At 42.0% G+C, this 25589-nt stretch overlaps 3 protein-coding genes and 4 non-coding genes across 9 annotated transcripts; 5 read left to right on the top strand and 2 right to left on the bottom strand.

The window, feature by feature from the left end:
• Nucleotides 1-189: 189 nt before the first annotated feature.
• On the top strand, nucleotides 190-261 carry Trnat-ugu. The gene has a single exon. It is a non-coding gene; the product is annotated as a tRNA-Thr (tRNA).
• A 442-nt stretch (nucleotides 262-703) lies between these two features.
• On the bottom strand, nucleotides 704-775 carry Trnat-ugu. The gene has a single exon. It is a non-coding gene; the product is annotated as a tRNA-Thr (tRNA).
• A 4751-nt stretch (nucleotides 776-5526) lies between these two features.
• Trnat-ugu lies at nucleotides 5527-5598 on the top strand. The gene has a single exon. It is a non-coding gene; the product is annotated as a tRNA-Thr (tRNA).
• A 2313-nt stretch (nucleotides 5599-7911) lies between these two features.
• LOC6733998 lies at nucleotides 7912-20462 on the top strand. The gene is made up of 5 exons (XM_016182290.3): nucleotides 7912-8473; nucleotides 14214-14324; nucleotides 18209-18612; nucleotides 18676-19686; nucleotides 19772-20462. The coding sequence occupies exons 2-5, from the start codon at nucleotides 14247-14249 to the stop codon at nucleotides 20145-20147; spliced, it is 1869 nt and encodes a 622-aa protein (XP_016027028.1). The 5' UTR covers nucleotides 7912-8473; nucleotides 14214-14246; the 3' UTR covers nucleotides 20148-20462.
• Trnat-ugu lies at nucleotides 10958-11029 on the bottom strand. Its single transcript has one exon. It is a non-coding gene; the product is annotated as a tRNA-Thr (tRNA).
• LOC27208216 (persulfide dioxygenase ETHE1, mitochondrial) lies at nucleotides 16489-18117 on the top strand. Its single transcript, XM_016183826.3, has 5 exons — nucleotides 16489-17082; nucleotides 17137-17281; nucleotides 17366-17729; nucleotides 17785-17903; nucleotides 17960-18117. Exons 1-5 carry the CDS (start codon nucleotides 16927-16929, stop codon nucleotides 18013-18015), a joined length of 840 nt encoding a protein of 279 aa, XP_016027029.1. The 5' UTR covers nucleotides 16489-16926; the 3' UTR covers nucleotides 18016-18117.
• A 566-nt stretch (nucleotides 20463-21028) lies between the features above and the next one.
• On the top strand, nucleotides 21029-24591 carry LOC6733997 (extracellular superoxide dismutase [Cu-Zn]). Of its 3 annotated transcripts, none has more exons than XM_016182292.3 (6): nucleotides 21029-21162; nucleotides 22736-22804; nucleotides 22873-23100; nucleotides 23159-23387; nucleotides 23455-23476; nucleotides 24008-24591. In XM_016182292.3, the coding sequence occupies exons 2-6, from the start codon at nucleotides 22742-22744 to the stop codon at nucleotides 24201-24203; spliced, it is 738 nt and encodes a 245-aa protein (XP_016027027.1). In that variant the 5' UTR covers nucleotides 21029-21162; nucleotides 22736-22741; the 3' UTR covers nucleotides 24204-24591. The 3 variants fall into 3 exon arrangements, with proteins under 3 accessions (XP_016027027.1, XP_016027026.1, XP_039148869.1); XM_016182291.3 differs by having other exon boundaries at nucleotides 21144-21162; nucleotides 24249-24591; XM_039292935.2 differs by lacking the exon at nucleotides 21029-21162 and having other exon boundaries at nucleotides 22717-22804.
• Nucleotides 24592-25589: the final 998 nt, after the last annotated feature.

The raw sequence follows: 25589 nt of genomic DNA, 5'->3' as shown, positions 1-25589 counted from the left end.
ATGCGGCGAAAAATGATGAGAGCAGAGAACGACCGCGTTTGTTTACTAACAAAGTTGTTGGGTTGGGATGAATTTACCGAACAAGGAAAAGCATTTATGATTAATTAGAAATCATTCTAAAATGGGCAACTAAATTGACAAGAAAATTGCTAAGTGCCAAGTGAGATTTTTGGCAACAGCGGGTTGTTCGCCTCTTTAGCTCAGTGGCAGAGCACTGGTCTTGTAAACCAGGGGTCGTGAGTTCAATCCTCACAGGAGGCAGATGGAAATCTGAATCTTTAACTTCGTACGTCTCCTTTATTTTGTTGTTTTTGTAGATTTCGTGGATCAAGGGTTCATTAACTGCGATTTATTTTAGTACCACTAATATGAACCATCTTTAAAAACAAGTATGGATGATCATATAATTTAAATTTAATTTAAATAGGTAAAACAATTTGGTAAGGCGCAAGAAATGGAAGTCCTAACGAAGAAACAAAAATGATATTTACAAGAAACTATATGTACATATGTACATCTTTTTTATATTTAGTATATGTTAACTTTAATATACCCAAACTATATTCTAAAACAATATTCTTCTATACTATTTTTTAAACAAAAAATTTTATTCAACAACTAAAGTATTAGCATACGAAATATATATCAAAAACATAAATAGCAACGTAAAATTAGTCAAAAAAAGCCAGTAGGTTTTCATAATTGCCTCCTGTGAGGATTGAACTCACGACCCCTGGTTTACAAGACCAGTGCTCTGCCACTGAGCTAAAGAGGCTTGAGCAAGGCGGCTGGCAAAAGAGTAACTTGAACCAATAGCTGTGCGCTAGCATTGTTGTTGTCTGCTAACGATTGCTTGGCGCGGGTAGTTCAAAAAGTTGTAATTATAATTGCTGGCATCGCGGCACTTGAGGGAACATCCATCCACCTGCTATACTTCTATGGCTAATGAAGACAAGTGGAAGTTCTAAGAGAGTTGCGGGTGTGCAACTTCGAGCCGCAATTTGTTATGGGTAAATTGAGAAGAATTGACGTGGGAAGTGGTAGATGCAACACAGAATTGTGTCACTGGGCTGCAACTGAACTTCACTGCACATTTGCCCAAGACACAACTGTACTTCGATGTTCAAAAATGTTTCCCATATCGAATTACCTTTGCTAAGCCCTTTGGCATTTAAACTGTATGCAAATGCGTTAAAGAAAAGGTGAAATGCGTAAATTACAGTGTCAACATTACAACGCCCACTTTGGTAAAAATTCGAACCGCTTTTTTCGGGGTGTCCCGCCGTGAAAATTCATTATGTGCAAAGGAAAGCGAAACCCAATACCTATGGTAAGGGTGCACATTATGCTATACAAGTATGCAAATTTCTTTAAGCTGTTGAATAGCGCCCCGCTTTTGACTTTGCGCATTTGTAACCCCTTTTTTAAAGAGATCCCTCTCTCTGAGTTAAGCGATTCCAGGCAGTAGTGTTGTAAAGTACACATTTATGGATGACAACTGGACATGACAGCTCGTAGATCTCGTCTCTGTCATCAATCATCAATCATGGCGGAATGAAGGGGTGGTCTATGTCTGTGTCTATGTCAAAAACAATGTAATCATCAGGGCTTACAGCGGATCGGCAGCTGTCACTTGTACGCACAGTGGCTTGTAGTACAGTAGAGCCACTCAAAGGATGCCCCGTGTGGTCCTGATTGAACATTGTCAATAGTCGTAATCGCAATGTTTATGGGCTGTCATCCCAGGCGCAAAATATTTATCACTCTGCGAGAGTTGCATCCTCGAAGTTGCAACCCCTAATCATCCCGTCATAGTGGCACTGCATTTCTGGATTTTTCAATGCATTTCGAATCGCTTTCGTCCAGTTTTTGACCCTGGTTTGCCCCTGCAACTGGCCAATGCGAATGCAAATTCATGCGGAATAAATGATGCCTCCCCCCAACTCCCTTCTTTGTTAAGAGTTGCCCGTTAATTACAGTGTATTTTGTTATTTCCTCTTCCCTAGCCCAACTTTTTTATTCTTTATGCCTCTCGGTCGCTCACACACATATGTTTTATCAAACTTCCGTTGCATTTGCGTTTTTTGTTTGTTTTTATACCCTTCTATGGGGTTCATTGTCGCCAAACACTTTTAGAAGAGAACATCCAGTTTGTTTGCCTTCTCCTTTTACACATTCAATATTTGTCAATTGTTTGTTAATACCAGCTATTGACTCGAAAATTGATTTTTAATGGCATTGCTTTACATTGTGACGACATTTAATAAAGACACTTTTCCATCCAATATAGTAAGTTTAAATTATTTAAATTGGAAATAAAAATGTATAAAATTAAGAAAATGATAAATTTATATTTTCAAAGGGTATTCAAACCATCGGCTAACATAAACTAAGCACTCTTTTGCATTGTGCCTTTGAGTTTTTTATTTTGCAATATACTAAACTTCCGTTTCGCATTTTGTGTGTCTGCTTTTGTTAACTTTGTGCATTTGTCTGAGTTTTGTTTTCAGGTATTCATGTCAACTTGATTTGCACTGAAAACTCACAGCCCGTTCGCAGACAACAATCAAATAAAACCGAAATTAATTGCAGCAACTAAATTGTGTTTAAGCCAGGCTGAGCACCTTCCTGCCTCAGTTTGTCACCTGAAAAAAAACGCTGCTAAAATAATTAAAAACCATTTTTCTCTCCTAAGCCACATGCATTTCAATTGCCGTCAAATGTCATTTGGTGGGCGACGCATTTGGCTGTTGACATTTGGAAAACGTCATAAATAATTTATAACAGACTTTTGCTTTTTGGCCATTGTCTGAAAAGTCTTGAAAATGGATTTTTTGGATCTTGTACTTGATTGCCAGCTGGGGCTTATTCGTTGTTTATGTGCCAAGTTGGTTTTTATGCAAATTAAAGTGTGCCACTTAATTAATTTTGAACGATCGGATAAGCATTTAAATAAATTAAGGTCCAAAGTGATCGGAATCAAGTTGTTTTCGACCGATATACAACTTTTGGCTGATTTGTAAGATTATAATACCCTTTATTAGTTGGGCTAAGGGTATAATAGATTCGTTGATATTATGTATTCGCACTGAGGTGGGATTCCAATTACAAGGGATGCGTAACAGCTTTGAAAAATGTTTTGATTCCTTTTAATTTTATTATATTTTTAATTTTATTTTTATTTCTGTAAGCCCATCAAATTTTGAAATTTCTTCTTTGCCACTCTAACTATCGGAGTAATGGGTATTTTATAGTCGATGATCTGGACCATTTCGTTTTTCCTTGTCTTAATCTTTAATGATTTCAGCGAAGGTAAATCACACCGAAGACCCTGCTTTAACAAATTTGTGACAATAAAGTCAATGCTGACTTAAAGATTAGATGGAAATAAAATATTGATTTAACTTTGTTTTTCTGGGAAAAGTTTTGGAACATGAGATTTGAATTCAATTTTAAGGCGGGCAGTGCTATTGCAATTCTTCACAAACGATAAAGTGTATAAATAAAGAAATTTTTCAATAGTTGTGATGTATGTGTGATTGAAATAGGCAAAGCACTCATTCACTCAGATTTTCAATCAACACTCATTGATTTGGGGTTTTCCAAATGTGCCTTTCATTGTACTTTTTCCTGAGCCGTCACTTGTCCATCAACGGAAGGAATCAAATTTCAATTAAATACTCTGCTTGAATTTTCATTCAACTCTTTCGGCTGCACTTCAATGGAAGTACAAACATTTTCTTCGCGAGAATTTTCTTCTCAGTGATTTCTGACTTCTTTATGCGTTTCCCGATCAACCAATAACCCCCTTCACCACATGAGTTCCCCTCTTTCTTCGCTGAAAATGTCGCTAGGGTCAATGGAAGTGCACAAAAAGCCTTAATTCAATTTGAGTTCCATTAGCGTAAACGCATTGCGTGGAAAACTCTTCAGACCGAAATCAGTTCAAATTAATTAAAAACTAAAAATAATAAAAAATAGACGAAAAGAAAGCAAAACACGAACCAAAATGCACTGCAATGTGTGTGTTTACAAAGGCAAACAATGGAAAGTGCTTCAGCTCAAGTGGAAAACAAAAGCTAAATGAAATGAATTTTCAAGCCGATGAGGGGGTTGAAAATCCCAATTGCGATGAAGAGCAGCGGCGTCGGCGGCGGCAGCTGGCCAAAAGGGAGTGGGAAAAAGGGGGAGAGCGGCAAAGGCACGTGGCGCATGCGCAGGATCTCGATTTAGGTCGGGATCATAAGCTGTTACATCCAGCAGCCGTTCGTAATACAGTTACAACCTGAGATTGATTGGTGCGAGGGGTTGAGGATGCGAAGTGACAGACTGTGACGAATTGCCTCGAGCGGATTCCCTCTACAAACCCCCCTCCCCCCGTTGGTTATATGCAGTTTTTTGCTTTATCTGCGATCCTTTTTGGGGATGCTAATGACGACGGTGCCATTGATGTAATGTCCTTTGCCTGTCAGCGCGTATTAGCCTCATATTTCTCTCTGGCGTCTCTTTTTTCAGCAATTTTACACTAAATCAGGCAATTTTTTACCCAATTTTTTTGTGCCCATTGTTATTGCCTGACACTTTTCGGATTGATTGGTAACAAAAAACAGAGACGGGGAGTATTAGTCAGCTTAATGCCTATAGCAAATCCTTTTTGCGGTTTAGCTGTGCTCGTTTTAATGCGATTTGTTGGCAATTTGGGCACCTTGGGTAATTTTAGGCAATTTATCTATCCCCCGACACATTAAGAGCAGCTGTTAAAATTTTACAACTCAGCACGCGACAGTTGCTCGTCTTTTCCTGGCCCGATCCTGCTGTGCGTGAGTGTGTGTAAGATCTTCGATTTTAGGGTCAACATATGGAACCTAATCGATCGTAGTTTCTAGGGAAAAGTGCCGACCCGAACCGCAGTTGATTTTGAGCTGGTAGCGGAGCGCAAAGATCGTTGATCCATTTTGCACGCACTGCTGCCTCGAAACTGAAATCGAACTGCACTCAACACAAATGTATATGTGTTGTGTGTATCTCGCAGATGCGTGGTAATCAAAATGATGATGTGAAAATATTTGCTCATCAAGCATGTCGACTGGGCTTTCAGGGAGGCCCTAATGGCTCCATCTTGGCAACAGGTGAACAGGCTGCCGAATTTTCTTTCTTTTGACCCTAATTGTCATGGGCCACTGAAGCGCGGCGCCCAAGAGCCGATCTTAATGTTGATTATCCGCTGAATGTGTGTAATTTTTGTGAAATTAATATCCGGTCGGCCTGACCTTGTGCCTCCATCTCCAATTCACTCCACCTTTCCACTGCCATTTCTCTTAATTGCCTTTGAAAGCATTTATCAGCTCGATGACAGCAATGGAACAAGAACGAGAGCAGCTCCAACTGTGTCAACATATGTTCTTGTTCTGCGACAGCTATCTTTTGTGTTCTTCGAGCAGATACAAAGATATAGTAACCGTACGGTGCAAGCCAAGCTCTCACCCAGCGGTTGAAATTCGCTTCTGGGGCGCGCTAAAAACGCGAGCCTCTTTAGCTCAGTGGCAGAGCACTGGTCTTGTAAACCAGGGGTCGTGAGTTCAATCCTCACAGGAGGCATCCAACTGTCCCAGGTTGTCCTGGGGTTGCGTGGGAGTTCCACTTTTTTGGAAGCTTTATAAACTGTGATCTTCATGTGAAAATAGTACAAATAGCTAGATTTTATGACATTTTTAAATATGAAGCGCACTAGGATTAAGCCTGGTCGAAACCCAGCTTAAAACAATAATAACTGCGTGGAATGTCAATTTCCAACCATTGAGAGCAACCTATAAGATACATATCTGCCATTTTATGCACATGTGATAAGATACATAATGTTTTGTTAACCCCCATGCTCTATTCTTATGTAAAACCATAATAAAAGTACCTCACAGGAAACTATGTTTTAATGGGGTTGCGTGATAGTAACCCTTAGTTTAAACCTTCTTCTTCTTCTTTTAAAATTCTTCATTTCCCTGCGCAATGTGCACACTAAATTAGCGCGTTGCCCTAAATCGATAGCACCTGTCACCTGTGCAAGGACTTTTAGGCGCTCCAAAAACGCGATCTAGTTCCGCTCCCATTGCTCGTTAGCTGGTGAGACCATTTATGTCGTCTCGCGATCTTGGAAATGCTCCATGGACACGCACACCTCTAAGGAAACGTGGAAAAACGAGGATCGGCAGTGGAAAGTGCGTCCAGGTAGCGCGACGCAATGTTTTCTTTATGATGGCATAAATTCGGTTTTAATTGAGGTTGCAAGCGGCTACTTGTTCGGCCATTGAAATCTCATCCACTTGGCATAAATTACGAAAAACAGGGCTCTCCCTCGGTTTTTCCATTTTTCAAGTGCCACAAAATGTTCGAGTTTATAATGTTTGGCCTGGCCTTTGGCCCCGACCTCATCCTCAATTACAGAGCCGATCCCAAATCCCGACTCAATCTTATTCTCGGAAAAGCGAGGGAAACCCAAGGCAAGTTTAGTTTTTCCAGCCACTTGCGGTCTTCGTTTCTTTTTTTTTCTGTCGTGTCGTTGTTTATTTTGTTCGGGATGAAAAACCATAAAAAGTGGCTTCGCGTAACTGACAGCGTCAAGTGATTTTCCTTTGTTTTTCTTTTCGGAGAGGAAGTGTTTCTTTTTTTTCGTTTTTATTATTCGACAGGCAACGAATATCTCTTCGATTCTCCGCATTCTGGGTCTTTTGTCTTGGTTCGCTGAAGAAACGAAAGACTGAAGTCACAAACGCGTATGGAAATGAGCAGTCATCCGCTTTCAGATTTGGTAATAGACTCGGTCTAACGGTAAAGCACATTTCACTCGCAAGATTTGATTTATAGCCAGTGGCCCTGCCTCACATTAGCTAATCGAAACGATATCAGCCCGCAGAAAGTTTCGCAATTAGGCGGGCAGAGGGTTAAAATATGGCGCACTTGAAGCGCACGAGAGGCGCATGCGTAATCCTTTATTTCCTGTTTTAATTTTTGTTTAATTTTGATTTATGCCCGCTCTTGAATTTCGGCTCTGTTGTGTATCTATTTTGGGCTGCATTTAATGAAGGGAAATACAATCAACGCCATCAACCCCTACGCATGCGCATTTTACCCTCGGCACAGGGCAAAGGGTTTTTTTTTCGGGATTGTTGTGATCATTTTAATTGACTTTGCGCACGAGCGAACTCATCGGACCGAAGCGCCTAAGATAAAGGGCAGATAGAGGGCACTATATAAACCGAGTGCCATATGTCGATGACGCCGATCTCGGTGATGCAACTGCATCAGCAGGCAAATGAGCAGTTTAAGATACATATCGCTGCATAGTAAAATCTCAGATGCAGCGGCAGCTGTCAAAATAGCCAAGACACCCACCGAAAATCGAGGGAGTGGAGTTCAATGCACTGGAACTCTATTACCACTACCCATCTTACCCATTACGATCGCAGCGTCTCGGTCGCACCAACTATAACCCAATAAATACAAATCCAGGGACCAGTGCACTTCGCCAGTACTCGCTCTACAGAACCGCTCTCTCACTCTCTCACCCACCACCAGCTCAACACACCTAGCTACTTTTGAGCTAAAAATGGATATACATTGTACATATGAGTATAATATAATATATATATATATGTCTTTGGCATAACATAGAAGCCCTTCTTCAATTTGGGGAGGTTACAATTTTAGAAATTTTTTTTGACCCACCTAATAATATTTCAATTTAGATATCTATCTCAATTTTTTTACGCACAATTTCATATTTGTCTATTTGTACACAGACCTTTTCAGCTATTTAGCTATTCCTTATTAGCAAATCCGTACAACACCGACAAACAAACAGAGAGGGTGCAGCGGTGAGAGCCGGAGAGTGGAAAGCCGAGAGAGCGGCTTCATGTAATGCCCGTCTGCCGCTAAAGTCACGATGTTCAGACTTCATCCAATCGTCGACGCGATCGGTTGTGCGCGCACTCTCTGTGTAATCCGAAGCCGATTTTGTGATTAGCCTGCGCCTGCGTGAATTCGTGGACCTTCCTTCAATCAACCTGAACCTACGTGGATTTGTGCGTTTTGTTTACTTGTTTACCTGGCCCATTTGAAAGCAAATTTCCTGCATCCTGCATAAACAGAGGAAGTGCACAGAGGAAATAGTATGAGTTATTAAGTCGCTGCAAACGGAAATAATTAACCAAAAAAATTAAAACTAAATGTGCCGATCGCGTTTTAGCAACGGTTTCGATGCGGTTTCAAACACAATCGATTTAAGCATTGACATCATTGATTTGTGTCCCAAGTGTAAATAATTCGCACAATACAATACACCAAATTGTGGCTTCCCTCCCTCCGCCAAACCAATCCAATCAAATGCAATGAAATGAAATGTTGCCATTGATTCGCGCACATTGCCATTGTTCAGAGTTATCGGTTGACTTTTAACTGGGATCCGTGCTACTTTAAGCTGGTAAGTAGTTTTCATCGCCCATAACAATGGCAGCAAATGAAGAGCGAAAATCACTTGCGGAAAGCGAAAGGTTAAGCAGCGTTCAATGGTTGCATTCTAAAATACAGTGCGGCCTCTTTAGAGCAAACGGGGTCGTCGCAGACAAAACAATAATGATGATGGGGCAATTTATCTCGTTGGTTTTTTGATCTTCAGAAGGCCGCTCCTCATATTTACTCGGAATTTGTCTTGCATAATCCCCTCGAAAAACGATTCTGATATCTGAATATGGAGGAACTTTCGAGCTGTTGTATAACTCTTTCCTATCATAACAAAAGCGGCAGGGAAAATTGAAGGCTCGAAAATAAATTAGTTAGTCAGGCGCCTATTAAAACGCGATTTGGTTTGTTGATGAGGCGCAGATAAGGCAGTAAATAGCATGTTTTTTGCTCATTATGCCACAATCAAGTTCAAAGTCTGGTCGTAGAATACAAAAAAATTAGGTTCGAATTTCTAATAGAATTCCTCAAAGCAGCCACAATCAATCAGTCAAAAATGACTCGATCTCTAACCGACCGACCATATATATAATTACGTCTGAGAATTTTGCGGTTGAATCACAATCTGCGATTCTAATACGTTCTACAGACCCCTTTCGAATCGTGGCTCAAATGCAGTGGCAGGTTCTGTTTGTTCGGCTGTATCTCACCCATCTCGCTTTTGTCATTAATTTTAATTAGATATTTCCTTTTGGGAGTCACTGGCTGCATTTGAATAACAATTGATCGCCCTCTCAGTCGAAATGTATTCTCCGCTTCCATTTCTTCATTGAAATGCCAAACCCTTTATCGGCAGGATGTCTTTGGGGTCTCTAGAGTGTCATTTACATATTCTTCGGATTCTTTTGGCCGCTCGTCTGTGACTTTTGTCTGTTTCTCGATTTTTTCAATGCTAACAACCTAATCAGAGTTTGTTTTTCGGGTATTTGTTGGTTATGCTAATTTTCGAATGACTGTATTTTATTTTTATGTGGGCTTCATGTCGTGATTTCTCGCCCATGTGTGGACTGAGGTGCATCAACGCATTTATGCTGACTTTTGTTTCGTCTTCTTCAACCATTAAGTGGGAATAGAAAGCCGAGATTTGGCTAGATAACTTTGCATACATCGTCGACCGACCTGCGATTGTTGACTATTCGGGGTAACTGTTTCGGTTGCGGTTTTCACTTTCATTCAAAGAGGCGCTGTAACAATTAAAACGAGAGCTGCAAATCTCTTCATCTTCTCAAAATAAACCAAGGCAAAACTATCCGCATCGATTTCGCTTTCGTTTCGATCGTATTTCCGATCATCTGACCAGGGCAATTTGCACTTTCTTATAGCGCCTAATCGCAGGCCGACTTTCTAGAATTGATTTGCATAAGTGATTTGTCCAGTGCGCAGACTTTCGCGACCCCAATCTGCATCTCGGTCTAAAGACAGCTGACGTTCTAAGTGTGAACGATAAATACACACTCTGTGGAAAAATATGCCCGAGACTAATTGCCCACTGAAAATGATGGGCAATTATCAGCTGAAATGGCAACAGCTGCACAGCACACAGCCCGTACAGTGATCACTCCGCAAACAAGCAATGGAAATCTATATGTTTTGGTGGTGAACTTGGGGTCAATTTCATGACTGTATACTGCATATGGACCGAAACAAGTTCTTTAACCTAATTATCAAACAAAAGTCTGAGCCGTTTCGTAATATATACATCAAGTCGCGCAGATATTTTAAATAATTTCTTATTAAGCTGGTCTGTTGTTCAAATGATAGAAATATAAAGCTGAAAATCAATTTATTAAAAATGAGAACAAAGCATTTTTCCCGTCTATGATATAATAAAAAGTTTATTAGAACTGCTCGCCAAATAAACAAACCAACGACCTTTTCTTCAGAAGTCTCTCAGAGTTGAAAGACAAAAAGAAAGATATAAACCCCAAAACAAAGAAATTTCCATATTTATGTCAAGTCCATTAAGCATATTCTTGGCCAGTTGTGGGGCCATCTCAGCCCAGTCTGGTCCATTGGGTTGGCCATGTAGTGAGCAGCCTCCGGGGCGATTAAAATTATCAATGTCGGGGCTGCGCTTGTGACACTTGTGCACACATTATAATGCCCGACAAGCCAGGCCAATTGTCAAGCTGGGCTAATTTGTGAGCAGCCGCTGTGTGTTAGTGCCAAGAGAAATATTTCAGCTCGTAAATAACTCGAACAGACAAGCTGCAGGTGTTGGGAAACTACAAACTAAGCAGGGTTAAGGTTTATAGGAAAACCACGTTGTTCGTAAATAACAAAAACAAACCTTATTTGGCGGCAAGCCCGGGGGGCAAATATTTATTCATAAAGGTAATTATAACGCCAAAATGTTAGTGAAACTGAATTAAGTTAATTTTGATAATTGTTTCAACCTTGTCGTATGAAATACGAAAATAAAATAAAAATATAATTTCGTTACAAATGCCTCCTGTGAGGATTGAACTCACGACCCCTGGTTTACAAGACCAGTGCTCTGCCACTGAGCTAAAGAGGCTCTGTTAAAACGCTGGCCAAAGCGCAATACCCATTACCGCCGTCAGAACGCTTCTAACAGCTGGAAAAAATTAACAGCGGCCTTATCTGCTAGTTCTAACAGCGCACAAGCCGTTGGCTTTTTCCATTTGCATTAAACCAGGCGTAACAGAGCTTCGAATCAAGTTATTACGCGTATATATAAACAACTATATATATATTAGAACCAGGTGTCATCTCCATTTAAGTAATTGAGCAAAATACTTTTGCATTGTTCCAACAAATTGTGGGCGCGCACTGAGCTCATCTCGCAACAATTTTGTAGGCGCGCTTGAAAGAGTATTAATAGTAAGCAAGTAACAGCAGAGGGGCGGGGCTGGCAACGCCCCCCGTGAGATAGACAGAAATTTGATTTGATTTTCAAGCTATTCAATTTACATAAAATCCAGCATTCGCTGTGTGGGCAGAAGATTTTAGCATACGCGCAGCAAACTGTCGACATCCGAACGGAATGCATTTGATATATGGCTAATTGAAGATCCGAGATCGAGATCGAGATCTCTGCTGATTGGAATTTATAGCAAGCGAAATCCCCGTTTGAATTCGAGTTAAGTCCCCTGATCCCGCGGGACCTTGGTGACATCAATATCATTCGCTGCCGCAGAGAAATGATCAAAAGCTGAATAAACTTGTCACCATTTCGCTGCTTTTTGGGTCATTTCGTGAGAGATTCCCCCGGCTAGACCGGAAAAATCGCATTTGAACAAGTTTCACTTGACAGATAAAAAAAAATCGCTGGACATCGTTCCACTTGCGTGGCCATCAGCATCGAAAATGCAATTTGCAAGTTGAATTTAGGAGTAACAGTAATACCGCAATTCGCAGCTTGTTCTTGAGTGGTGAACATTGTTGCGCTACCTTGAGTCAAATTGCTTCATAAACTCGGCTTTTTGTCAGTTTCACTCCTCTAGAAGTTAGAAGAACTTGGCAGAAACGCCGGAAACGCACACAACATAAATGAAGTCCAAATGGAAATGATTACAGGGTTTAACTCTGTGCTTTGGCTAATAGAGATGGTAGCGTGAGGAGGCAAGATGTGTGGGATCTAAAAGTGCTTTATTTGCTCAAAGATATTTGGTCAAACCGCAAATTATTATGAAACTACTATTGTGTATATGTATGGTCTTTCAAAGTGGTTTGAAGTCAGCTCACAAAATGAATACTAAACATTTGTGTAACTTGGCTTAAGCATTCCCCCTGGTGCTTAAAGCTATATTTAATTAGCTTCAACTATAAATTTAGATCACTTGCTGTAGCTGACTCGAAATTTGTTTAATTATATAGGTTTCCAACCCATGCGGCCCCCTCACGTAACCCTCCCTAATAACTTGATTACGGAGTACAAGTACTTGTTCTTGGTCTGGTTGCGCCTCAGCGGTTTCAGCGCCCACATGCTGAAGCCCCGGGCCTGGGAAGCACCTGAGCAAGAAGCCAGGGTCTTTGGGTCTCGCTGCACTTGCTCTCGTTCCTATTAAATATGAAGACAGACACGAGGAACCCTTCTGAGCTGGGCACGCAAATTGAAGAATAATAATTACATGCATATAAGCTGGGTCTCATGTGTATATGTTTAGTATGCTGAAGAGGGTATAGTTGAACGATCTTCACGGTTGACAGACTTTTCCCACAGCCAATTGAGAATTGTAACTGACACTGGTGCAATTTGGCGGATGGCAGATACTTTGTAGATTCCTGACAGATTCTTTTCCCTAGTTCCCCATAATTTCAGCTCATTAGCAAAGCGTTCTAGCAAAGTACAATCAGCCAGAAAAGATAGATTCAAATCCAGTCGCTAATGTGCGAGTACTCGTCGGAGTTCTCATTCAAAGCTCCCTAAGCAGGTCTTCCCCCTTCTTCGTTTCACAATTAAGCATTAAAGCGAAATTAGATTAATGGTAGGCCCACATTGGGCAAGGTAAGCTAACCCAAAACATAGGTTCCCCCTCGGCCTTTTACCTATTTCCTGCTCCAACACGCAAGTCGAGAGATAGGCCCCAAAAGATGGGGCCAGGCGGGATGTAGATGAAGTTCTTAGCTAAGTTTTGTAGAACTCTGCTCGCGGCAGAAACAGCATGATAATTATTCTCAAAGACTAATGACTTCGTTGGCTAATCTCAAAGGCAAAAGGCGCAAGCCCTAGCCCAGAGCTAAGCAGTACGATGTCAAACAGATGCTGGAGATATGGACTTCGAACAGAGGAAGCTGTTCTTTGGCCATTACATTAATTTCTAATGGCGTGTACTGCTAAAGTATTAACAAGTATTAGACCTTAAGTTAAAAGAAGATGTTTGTGTAAACATATATTAACAATCATTGCTTTTTCATATGCTCATGGAGTTCTCATCGAAAGTTTGCCTTTAATCTTAGCAGTTCATTTGTAATGGATGGAAAATCTGTAACTAACCACTGGGAACTGATTTTCCATAGAACTTGTTCTCTTTTAGCGCTCAATAAAAAAGCAAGCTAACGGTATGAGTTTGGGCCCTTAGCCCTGTGAGATACATTTTGTATGTCACAAGTATCTATGACAATTACAGTATGAATGAAGTGCTTTGTCTTCGAGTGCCGACAAAGACAAAAAAGGCAAACAAGTGAAAAGCCAGAAAAGAGGGAAATGAGCAGTCTCCGTTGCCTTTGCCGGCACATTAAGTAATGTGATCTATGCAACCTCATCCGCCAGATACAATCGCAATCGCGAGTGTGTATCTTGCGGCTGTGCAGATCTGCATATCGAATGCATTTCTTTGTTGGTCTCCTAAACAACCGAAAGTGCGTTGTTTTTCTTACCCCTTTTCTTTTTTTTGTGACCATCTCATTTGCATGTGAGCCGCATTTCTTTTGCCGCCATATGACTGATGAAATGGGAACTGGAAGGAGGTTCTGGGTGCCATCGGCTTATTAAGGCCTCTTCAGCGAATCGGGAATGTAACGTTGTTAAAACCGACGAACCGAAAATTGCAACCCAATTGTTTTTACCTTGCCAAGCGGAACGCGAAATTAAACTGACTTTGAAGTGCGCTGAAGTCTAGGACTGAATTGTGGGGCTGTCCATCTGCTGGCGATGGGTTTAAAGTTCACCTTAAAACATATATCACTTCAAATCGAGGTTGCATCTTAAAGTCTGTGTATCTTTTACTCCATTTCAGAGCTGTAAACGAAGACCAAGAGGCTTTTGCATCATGGACACTGGAAGTGTGGTTAGTGAACCGATTTCCGCGCATCATCGCGCCTTCGCCAAACAGAAGTCCGCCTCCATGGTAAGTTCCCTCGATTGCAAACATAAAAAGAGGAGCATAGACCTATGCACCCATAGACATATTGTATAAGACCTAACATAATTAATGCAACATCCATTGGCTGCGAACCGCCTGCCCCGCCCTCCCTTTGTCTGATTCGATTATGTAAGTGCGCGAATGCTATCTACGCTAACTAGATATTGACACGCACAGGCCAACAAGCATCGGGCATTAGCCAAAAGCTGCAGCACTCAGCCCAGATACTTTGCATCGCTACACGCTAGAAAGTTGTCGAAAACGAAATTCGCAAATGGGCAAACATAAATCGCAGATACAAGCAGGCGAATTCCAGATAAAAAAGAAGCGAATAACTTAAGCCGAAGATTTGTTACTTATTTTTAGACTCTGAAGCTAAAGGCGATTATTAATTGATTACTATTTATTAAATCCACTTTAATACTTATTATAACTAGTAGTTTGAGTTTGTACAGTGTACAGCCGCAATTTCATTAAATCCACAAATAAATGCATATTAATAAAGCGTTGAAAACAGCATAAAATATGAACAAGAGCTCAAAACAAATTACGACAATTAATTGCAAATCCATTTGAATGCATTTTTAAGCAACACTTTCACGCGGCCCACAATGCAGAGTCACTCCAGCCATTGCATTCAAACGATTGGTAGTTCGAGTATCTAAACACTTTTAGCAGATATTATGTGTGAAAGATTGCATCGCCAGGCTGGGAATATTCGTATGTATGTTTTATATGTGGAGGAAGTTGAGTGGAATTGGTAAGTGTGAGAAAAGAGAAATTACAATTCAATAGACACGCAGAATTCCACGTGTTCGTTGAATTTCCTATAAGCGAATATAATGCAATATGGACTAACTTTTGCACATTTTTTCGGGCGATGAAGAAAGTCATAGTAATATACGATGGAAATGAGTTGCTTATGACCCCACTAATCTTTAACATTCGGCCATTTGAACCTCCTCGCTAAGCCTTTGTGACTGCAAAAATAAAAAGATTTTTTTAGATCCACACATGATGGCTGCTTGGCAAATTAGTAGAAAGAAGTCAGCCACCACAATGCGACTTTCACTCGCAGCGAAATGATTGAAAGCAAAAGTGAGTGACGAATATGTTTCGTTTGGGTTACAATACAAATCAACATCAGCATCGATGCGAATCAGGTGTTTAGTCATGTTTTTTTTTCTCGGGGGAGTTTTATCAATGGTAATAGCAACTATAAATAGTTACAGCAAATTGGCCATAACCAAATGGCTGAACAAACAGCTCCCACCGAATGTGAAGTAATCGCAGGCAGAGCGAAACGAAATCGATATCTTTTCTTTCCCTATTCAAAGACCCTATGAAATCCGCACCCTTCTGCTTTCGACAGATTTCCTTACCTAACCATGTACGGTCAATTAATTCCTTCCACAAAATTACTCCAATTACTCAACGCCAATACTGAAAAGATTTCCAGCCCGAGCTGTTAATGAATGCAACTCACCTCGTAAGATATGCAAATTTATTTATGATCTGAGAGAAAAGTCAAGAAATTTATAACGAAATCCGGCGGTCAAAGAATTTCTCACGTTCGCCCCGAGTAGTGGACAATGTCCGGCCTGTAATGATTTCCCTTTTTAATAATTTAAAAAAAAAACGTTCTCAACAACTGCAACTTCTAAGGGTTGTTACCAAAGGGGTGCAAGAAAGCCTAAAGTGCGATAAGAAGGTGGTTGTTGCAGTTTTTAAGAGCTCATAAGTAAATGCAGCTGAGAAGCGGCTTTGTAACGGCTTTTGGCTGAAAGCACAAGAAAAAGAAAATATTAAAATGTTTCAAAATGCAACCCCATAGGGTTTTCTATTCAAGCAATTATTTGGAAAATCCTTTAAAACGTACAATCAGTACACCAAAATAGGTCCAAGTTCGCTGATTAAATTAAAAATAATTAAAAAGTTGCAATGCAACTATTGGATATAGTAATGTGATGATAATTAGGGTGAACCTACAAAGTAATCCCCATACCAATGACATCTGAAAGGTTTAGATATAAGCCATAAACAGCCATATTGGCATTGAAACGCTTATTTTGCTAATCACGTAGTCGCGACGGAAAGCTTTTGCTACGTCAAAGCAACAGGTTCCCCAAAAGCTCATTGCAAAAGCTTGCCGCAACACACCCAAATTCAACACAGTTGAACTCAACACTTCAGCTGATGTGCCGTGTTGTTTTCATTTTTCTGTGTTCTGCAAACTTTGTTTATTACTAAGTAATTTGTACGGAATACTCCTTTATTTGTTTACAAATACCATTTCGCGAGTGATATGCTTTACTTTACCTCTGATCAAGTGTAAATTTTGTGATAATCAAAAGACTGTAATCGGAACAAAAAAAGTGCTCAATTATCAGTAATTTATTAAATTAGTAACTTTATCAGGTGCCATAAGCCAGCTCAATGGTGATTAACTAGGAATAAGAAAGTGCAACAACAATAATCGAATATCGCATTTAAGGGGTAAATAGAAATCTACACGAGGCAAACATTTACACCCGAAGCGTACCTATCGCGTATACGAACCTCAATCAGATAGAAATACGAGTCCAAAATGAGAATAGTTGGATCCAGTATGCTGTCAGCCCTCAAGCGGCTATCAACGAACCAACCCCCCACCTTGGTCAGTAACATCCGGTCCCTGAGCTCTTTCGGAACCATGAGCCTGCCGGAGCGCCAGCCCTTTTCTCCGGACTTCTTCTTCCGTCAAGTACGTAATCGGATGAACTACGTTGAAATATTCTAGTGACAAGCCTTCATTCAGCTTTTTGACGGAGAAAGCAGCACCTATAGTTACCTTCTGGCCGATCTGAAGAATGGGCAGGCCGTGATCATTGATCCCGTTTTGGAGCAGGCGAAACGAGATGCCCAGCTGGTCAAGGATCTGGGCTTTGAGCTGAAGTATGCCAGTAAGTCAGAGAGATCTCCATCTATGGATAGATGATTGGATAATAATTTCACCATGGCACTACAATATTTCCCCATTCCCCAAGTCAACACACACATGCATGCGGATCACATAACGGGCAGTGGCTGGTTGAGGAAGCTAACTGGGTGTCAATCTGTGATTGCTGCCGCCAGTGGAGCCAAGGCGGATCGCCACCTGAAGGAGGGAGATCGCATAGATTTCGGCACCCATGTGATTGATGCTCTGGCCACTCCGGGACACACAAATGGCTGCATGACCTATGTGATCAAGGATCAGGGTTGTGTCTTCACCGGAGATACTCTCCTGATCCGAGGCTGTGGACGCACCGATTTCCAGGAAGGCTGCCCACGTAATCTCTACGAGAATGTGCACAGCAAGATCTTCACTCTCCCGGAGAACTTCCGCATATATCCGGCGCACGACTATAAGTGAGTTGGGATCTGGGAAGTTATGTGATATATATCTAATGGCGGCCATTTCCAGAGGTCAAATGGAAAGCAGTGTGTGGGAGGAGAAGCGTTATAACCCCAGACTGACTAAGGATATTGACGAGTTTGTCAAAATCATGGAAAACCTTAATTTACCATATCCCAAGAAAATAGGTGGGAATCTCAATATATTAAGTACTACGTCTCATACTAAGTTTAATAACTTTTAGATGCCTCGCTGCCCGCCAATCGAGAGTGCGGAGTGTACGATATACCCAAGGAATAATTCCAACCCCTGCTAACACTATATACGCAGCTTATATAATAATGTTTCAAAGAGATTTGTAATCTTTTAAATAAATAATCATAATAATCTTATCACGATCAAGCTATGACAGACTCATTTTACTCCCTGACTTCTGTGCTTAATAAGATAAACTTAAAAAACTCACCTCTTTGTTCGCCTTCTTTTGTTGCAGACCATTCTCAATCCGAAGGGTTGTGGCAGTGCCGTCAAGTACAGTCTGCACTCGACTGCAGAGACGAACCAGGAGACTGCCAGTACCACGACCACCTCTACCCATTGTTCCACAACCGGAAGAAGGCGCAAGGGTGGCTCCCTGGGCGGTACTCTCTCCTCGCGATCGACGCGCAGCGAATCCAAGGAACTGCGTTCGGCTCTCCAGGATCGGGAGGCTGTCATCCAGAATCTGCGTATCCAGCTTTGTCTGGGCAAACTGCCACGTCCCACGGGACCACCGCTGGATGAGTCTGAGAAGCCGGCGGCTGAGCAAAAACTAAACAGACTGAAGACGGAGGCGGAGAATAAGCGAATTAAGATCAAGAATCTGAAGAGCGCCCTAGAGAAGCTGGACATCACAGAGTGAGTAGAATGTTTTAATATTTAGTTTGAAGATATTTAATAATTACTTTATTTTATCCACAGCAACATAGACATCCGCATCCGTCAAGCCGAATTGGAATACGCACTTGGCAGGGAAGAACTCCAGATGCTCTCGATTGTGGAGGAGGCTCGCGCCTTGCAGGCACGTCTGGAAAAGTCCAAGCCCGAGGCCCAGACCCTCTATAACATCATCAGCTCTGGAGTCTCCCTGAGTCTGCACGCCGTGCATGCCACCTCTGGAAGATGGGCAGTTCAACAGAGAACAGACCAGCCTGGTTTCTACGTAGAATGGGCTTTAGAGGGCGATGGCTTGTACAAGGGCGATCGCATTTTGGAGATCAACGGGCGACTGGTTACCGGAAAATCCAAGGAAGAGCTGCAGAAGCAAGTAGGAAACTCTGGCAAGTGTCAGATGGTGGTACTCCGCAAGAAGTCCGTACCTATACCACAAAAGCAACTCGACCAGGAGAAGGAGAACAACATGAGGCTGCAGCATCGCATATCGTACCTTGAAGAGCAGGTGCGGGAACTACAGACAGTCAAGGAGCATCATCCATCGCACCAGCAGCAGCAGCAGCAACAGCAAAATCCACAGCAGACATCCTCGAATCAATCTCAGCATGTGACTAGCATCAGCATATCATCACCTCCATCAACACCGCCCGAGAAACCGCTGATCTTCCAGCGCGGCAACTATATTACCACTTTGGTGGGTGGCAAACCCATCGAACTGATGGGTGACGACATGGCCTCCACACAAACCCCTCCCGGACATGTAACCAAAACATTGATTAAGGAGAATACCCACATCGATTTGAGAGATCGACTGTCGCACATGTACTCCATGCCCTCCAAGTCGCTGTCCGCCTCGAAGATCTCGATTAATAGCGATTCCGCCTATATGCAGCACCATCGGCGTGAGAAGGAGCGCCATCGGGATCGCCAGCACCGGGAACGCCCCAGAGATCCTCTCCAGCAACAGCAACAACTGCATCGCGACCATCTCATGAGCACGCACGCACGCAGTGTGGAGCACCTGAATCATTACAATGGGTAGGTTATTCGCACTTTCAGAAATTCATGGGTAGATAGATTTCATTTTCCTGACTAATCTCCCCGATCTTCTTTGCCATTCCAGACTGGATCGTCGCCGTGACACGCCCCGACAAAGTGAGTCGAACACACTTCGAGCCCGCCTGCCTAGCGATATGAGGAGTGTAAAATCCCTGGATTTCGATAGCGAAAACGAATCGAAGCCTGCGACTGAGACGCGTACCACTAGACCCACTCCCCCCAAGAAACCCCTCCGACTGTCGCTGCAACGAGCCCAAAGTCTGCAGACCGTGGAGCTGCACCCCTGTGCGGATATCGAACGAAAGCGGCCCATGAAGAGGGTTCATCACAACAACAACAACAAGGGTGGAGGATCGCCGACTGGAGAGGGCCAGACCATGCTCATCGAGAACTGCAGTCCCATGCACACGGCCTCCCTCGGCAGACACAAGCTCATCTAGAAACCCGAACCCAATGCAACCAAAACTAATCGTTAATCGAAGTAGCTTAATCCTCGACCGATCCTAACCGGCGGTTAAACCCAAAAACAGGCGGACATGTGCAAAATTACAGTAGGCAATATAATTTTAACCAGCTTCCAAGTGGAAAGTTTCTTATTATGTATTAATATGTATTAGTACTTACATTCTATATCTATAAGTAGGGCTTGGCTATCAACCTTTAGTATTGAGAGAATCAATAATTAAGAGTTTTTGTATGTACGATGATTTTATTAGCACAATTTACAAATGTGAATACACGAATATTTTCACCTACTTGAATGCGTCATTTATTTAAAAAAAATTCGATCTCGGCCTGCTATAATTGTGATGTAACTACAATTTCATGGTATGGATTGGCATATCAGAAGCTATTACCTATGGCAACTCACTTTTAAAGAATTTGTAGCAGTAGGTTCTTCAAATTGCTTCTCCCTATCTGGAAAGCATGCCAATATTTACGACCTCCATTGTAGGCACGAGCCTGGCACATATTTTATGACGCCACAGTGATAAGGTATTCAAATGAAAAGCACGTTAGCGTGTTTCAGCTGCGCTTTTAGTAAGTTCAAAGAATTACTTAATAGCTATAATTTGGATATAATTATAAAAGGCAGTTAATAGGATAATAAATATATCAAATGATCAATCTGCAGTTGATAAAAACTCAACGAGGGAGATAGAGCGATGAAGTAAGCCCGAGATAAACCGGAGAGCGGAACTCTCGCCCACGCGATCGTGCTGACCGCCAAATGCAATACCCGCCGCTCCACCTGGTGGCGCTCTCTATTCTCCATTCTGCGGTCTTCTCGCTCTCGCCAAATCTGCCCCAATGTTCTCTCAGCGAGTCGATTTGCGATGGCAATGCCAGGGGCTCGAAACAGTTCCGTCGCAGTTCTCCAACGGTAAAGAGGTGCAATCGCTTAATTCTCGCAAAAAACAATCAGTACCCAATTATTAAATAGTTGCTAACAAGGTGAGTTTGCAACGGACGCGAAAAAAGAAGATCAAGGGCTAGGAAACGCGAATATTGGGTGAAGGTTAAGCTGAAGTTGAAGTTAATTGCGATAATTATACGCTTTTATAATTTATTGGTTTGCTTACGCTTTAGAACCAGATTTAGATATATTACACACAATTGCGTGTTACCAAAAAAAAAAAACCAGTTACCGCAAAAACGCAGTTTACTTCACTGATTTTTGATTCTCTCACTCGCTGTCCGCTCACCCTTGAGTGGGTTAAGGTAACCAGTTATTAATCCAGAAAAATGAGTGGGCAAAAGTTCACTTCAGACCAGACAGAAAATACATATCCATTACAATCCACACATTCCACGGCTTAAAACTTCAATAAAAATTTCAATTTCCAATCGTGAACAGTTGAACAAGTGTTTACGATATTCGATATCGATATATGGAAATTATGTCTTGTTCTTATCTCAAAACTGCATAGCTTCGGCGTTTAAATTAGACGTTCGTTTCGTTAGGGTATCGTTTGTAGGTAAAACTCAAATTGAGTTATTATTTTCAAATCAATCATATTTAATAAGCAAGCCAGAGCCCTAATAAACCTCATTTGATGGACAAGCAGTGGCTATTAGTTGCAATTTGTGACCCATTTCGTGACAGTTTGAACCAGAATAAGTAAATAGCTAGCAAAAAAGATTAAAATACTTATAGGTAATGACAATGGCATTTTTAGTTCCCGAGATAGTGCCGAAATTCAGTCGCTCAACGAGCGTGAGAATCGTAAATTATGGAACCGAGTTCAAGTGCAGATAAGGATACGTGTGTAGAGCAGGTACTGACCGCGTTTGAAGATCGCTTTAGAACTCGGTCGTGCAAGATCGCCAGCATATCGCAGACACATTGATAAGACCGTAAGAAAACCGGACCCATAAACAAATATTGCCACGATAAAGTAGTGACACCCCCATCCATTTCATTCATGGGACTTTGGAAGCGAAGTGCGTACGAAAAAGAGATTGTTGATTGACCTTCCCGCAGCCACACTTAACCCTGTGAAAAAGGCTGTTTGCATTTAGTTTCGTTTGGGTATCGCTCATTATTCACACACATAGGTAATAATACCCGTTCGCACATCATATATGACCCACAAATCGTTTCATAAATTGAGGCTAGGCGCTTCAATTCCGCACACAACTGTCGGGTTAAATGGAATCAAGAGAATGTACACCTGATGACGTCCAAGCCAGAGATGAGCTGGAATTCAAGTGATAGAGATGAGCTGGCATCGCGGAATTTGGGATTACAAGACATAAGCCCTGCTCACATAGAAGAATTGGGCTTAAAATCATTTAAAGCTTTAGTAAAAAGTATTATATAAGTAGTTTGAAAAATGTTTTTAATCTTAAAACCCTATCAATTATCCAAATCTCGGGATTATCATTAAGTTAACTTTTAGCTATGTCCAGTAGATCATCCCTGCTGGCATTTGTGGCTTGTGCCACTTAATTCAATAATATTTATTTATAGATATTTAAACATTTCAGACGACACGTGTCTAATCTAACTATGATTTCCTTGCAGTTCAAAATGATGCAATATCTTGTTGTTAGCCTGGCACTTTGCGCCACAATTTGCTCTGCTGCGCAGACGGTAAGTTATATAAAATCTCGATAATTTGAAAATCCACTTATAATTAGGACACTGCACTTACTTTGCAGCGCAATATGCCCATTCAAGCCATTGCCTATCTGATCGGACCCGTGCAATCGGATAACACCCAGGTCAAGGGCAACGTGACCTTTACGCAGAACGACTGTGGCCAGAATGTCCATGTGCGCGTCCAGCTGGAGGGATTGAAGGAGGGCAAGCATGGCTTCCACATCCACGAGAAGGGAGATCTGACCAATGGATGCCTCAGCATGGGTGCTCACTATAACCCCGATAAGGTAGATGAGGATTAGGTGTCTTAATTATAATATCACTAATATGACTTTTATGTCTCAGGTTGATCACGGTGGCCCCGATCACGAGGTGCGTCATGTTGGCGATCTGGGCAACCTGGAGGCCAACTCCACGGGCATTATCGACATCACATACACGGATCAGGTGATCACCCTAACTGGCAAGCTGGGCATCATTGGCAGGGGAGTTGTGCTCCACGAACTGGAGGATGATCTCGGTCTGGGCAACCATACGGATTCCAAGAAGACCGGCAATGCAGGCGGCCGCATTGGTAAGTAGTCAGTGTAGAACGGTGATTGCAAAAATAATCAAATATTTGTTTTAAACGATTCTTTCAGCCTGTGGTGTTATTGGCATCAAGTAAATATCCCTTCCTATGTGCCAGCCAAATCAATATGCTGCTCGAATACTTTATGTGTAGTTGTGTAACTCCAGGCGCAGTAACTAATGAAATGTTTTCCCAATTTTCCCAAATTTCCCACCCACAATCACACTCACCCTTACATGTTTGGCTTACACATTTCCCTCAATTAACTGTCTCAGTTCACTGACTCACTCGATTCTCCCTTCGTTTGTGTGTGTGTTTGTGTGTAATAAAATCAACAAAAATTAACCGAAATCTAAGCTAAACATTAGCATACTCTGTGCCACTTGTGTTCTACCACCTCATTCATGGCCTAAACAAACTGTCGCGCTTTGCTGGGGTTGCTTTTCTGAGTGGGTAGGTATGACATAGAGCGCCTTCTTACCTATCATTTTTACTAATATCATTAGCATTAGTCGGTGGGTTGGCCAAGAGAAGGGGCTATTGGAATAACAACAGCCGCTGGAATCGGAAGTTTACTGATGTCCAACCAGGGTTCAATCCAACTCACATTGTATGTTTTCCAGTGGCCCATCTGTACCTGCACCTGCACCTGCTCCATCAACACCACGCCATCAGCCACTGTACTATGTGCCCCATGGGGAGCCACAAGATCATGTTGTCTATCCACTCCAGCGCTATCCCTCGCCATACCCATACCCATATCCATATCCGCAGCCATACCCCTATCCGTATCCGTTGTCGCACCAATTGTATCTGTGAGATCGCGAGACTACACCGTTCGCCTGTTCCACCTTCTAATTGCAGCTCGGATGTGGACGAGTGGCCATGTCGCGATGGTGGCGCCGGCGCCCTGCGCTACTCCTTCTCCATCCTGACCGTCATCGTGGCCTTCATCATGGCCCGCAGCCTTGACTAACCCGCAGCATGCACCCGGATCGGATCGTATGCACGCATGTGGCATGGGATTGTTGGCCATCGTAGAGATCTGCATACCCACTTACACACTAACCACAACCATAAGTCGCACACCACCACAACAGTAATTATAATACTCCAGCATTATCCACCCAAATAGAGAACTCAAAGGAACTAACTAAGCTACTTGTAAAGTGTTTGAATTGATCGATAATAAAGTTTGTTATTTGTATTTCGGGTGTTTGCAATTTGTACGTGCTTAGATAGTAACTAAAGTTGATCAAAATGAGCAACAGATAAGGGTTAGCTCTAATTTTATAGTAAAGATTAGACAAGGTCTTTCAATTTTACTGTTCGAAAAATCAAAGTAGTAGTAAGTTATCAAGAGAATTAAATAACACTTCAATTTGGTATGTTGATTTCTAAGGACAAATAGCTGTTTGTTCCCTAAAATAGGTTACCAAATAAATGAACACCCTAAGTTGGTAGGAAAACTATATATAGAACTGGCGTATCCTATGGAAATTCGACGTCATCAAAGCTTTTCCTACCTATACACTTTTCTGTGCCAGCAAATGGGCACAATTTGCTTTAAATTGCGGAAGCCTTCACAAAATATTTGTCCTCCAATCATTCAGAGAACTGCACTTCCCAGTGATTCCGATTCCAAGCCACCAACTAATGGTCAAGCAACAGTTTTTGTTTTTATTTTTTCTAGATTTCTTCGACCAGATAGGGTCAGCCAGGGTGGGTCACCCAGTGGGATTCTACAAAACTTAGGGCCATAATTCCCGACACGCAACACTAACATCATCCGAAAAACTGTGGCATACTTCTGGGCGTCTTTAATTATTTCGCACAGTCCCCATGAAAGAGAAAGCATTTACAACTTTCCTTGCCGCGCACGAAAGCACGCAATTAATTTCGCCTTGGGCCCGGTCGAGCTCCAAGTGCCAAGTGCTGAACTTTAAAGGGAAACACATAGACGTGGGCGCCCAGCACAATTTTTATGGTAATAAGTGCAATGACCCACCCGGAATCCAGCTGGAGATGGCGGTGGAGCCATTCGTGGGCGAAGTGAGGTAAGCCCCGGGCGACCCACAAAACGCAACCAATCGCCTCACCTGTGCTTTGGTCAAAGTTCTTTGGTATCGAATGCTAAATCAACAGTGAAATAAGCCAGCCCGGGGAGTTCCAGCCCCTATACTTCCTCATAGGCCCATGCCCGAT

This window comes from Drosophila simulans, chromosome 2R (genome assembly GCF_016746395.2).
Source record: "Drosophila simulans strain w501 chromosome 2R, Prin_Dsim_3.1, whole genome shotgun sequence".
Taxonomy (NCBI): domain Eukaryota; kingdom Metazoa; phylum Arthropoda; class Insecta; order Diptera; family Drosophilidae; genus Drosophila; species Drosophila simulans.
The sequence above is the reverse complement of the archived record's forward strand: the minus strand, read 5'-3'. Positions and strand labels throughout refer to the sequence as shown.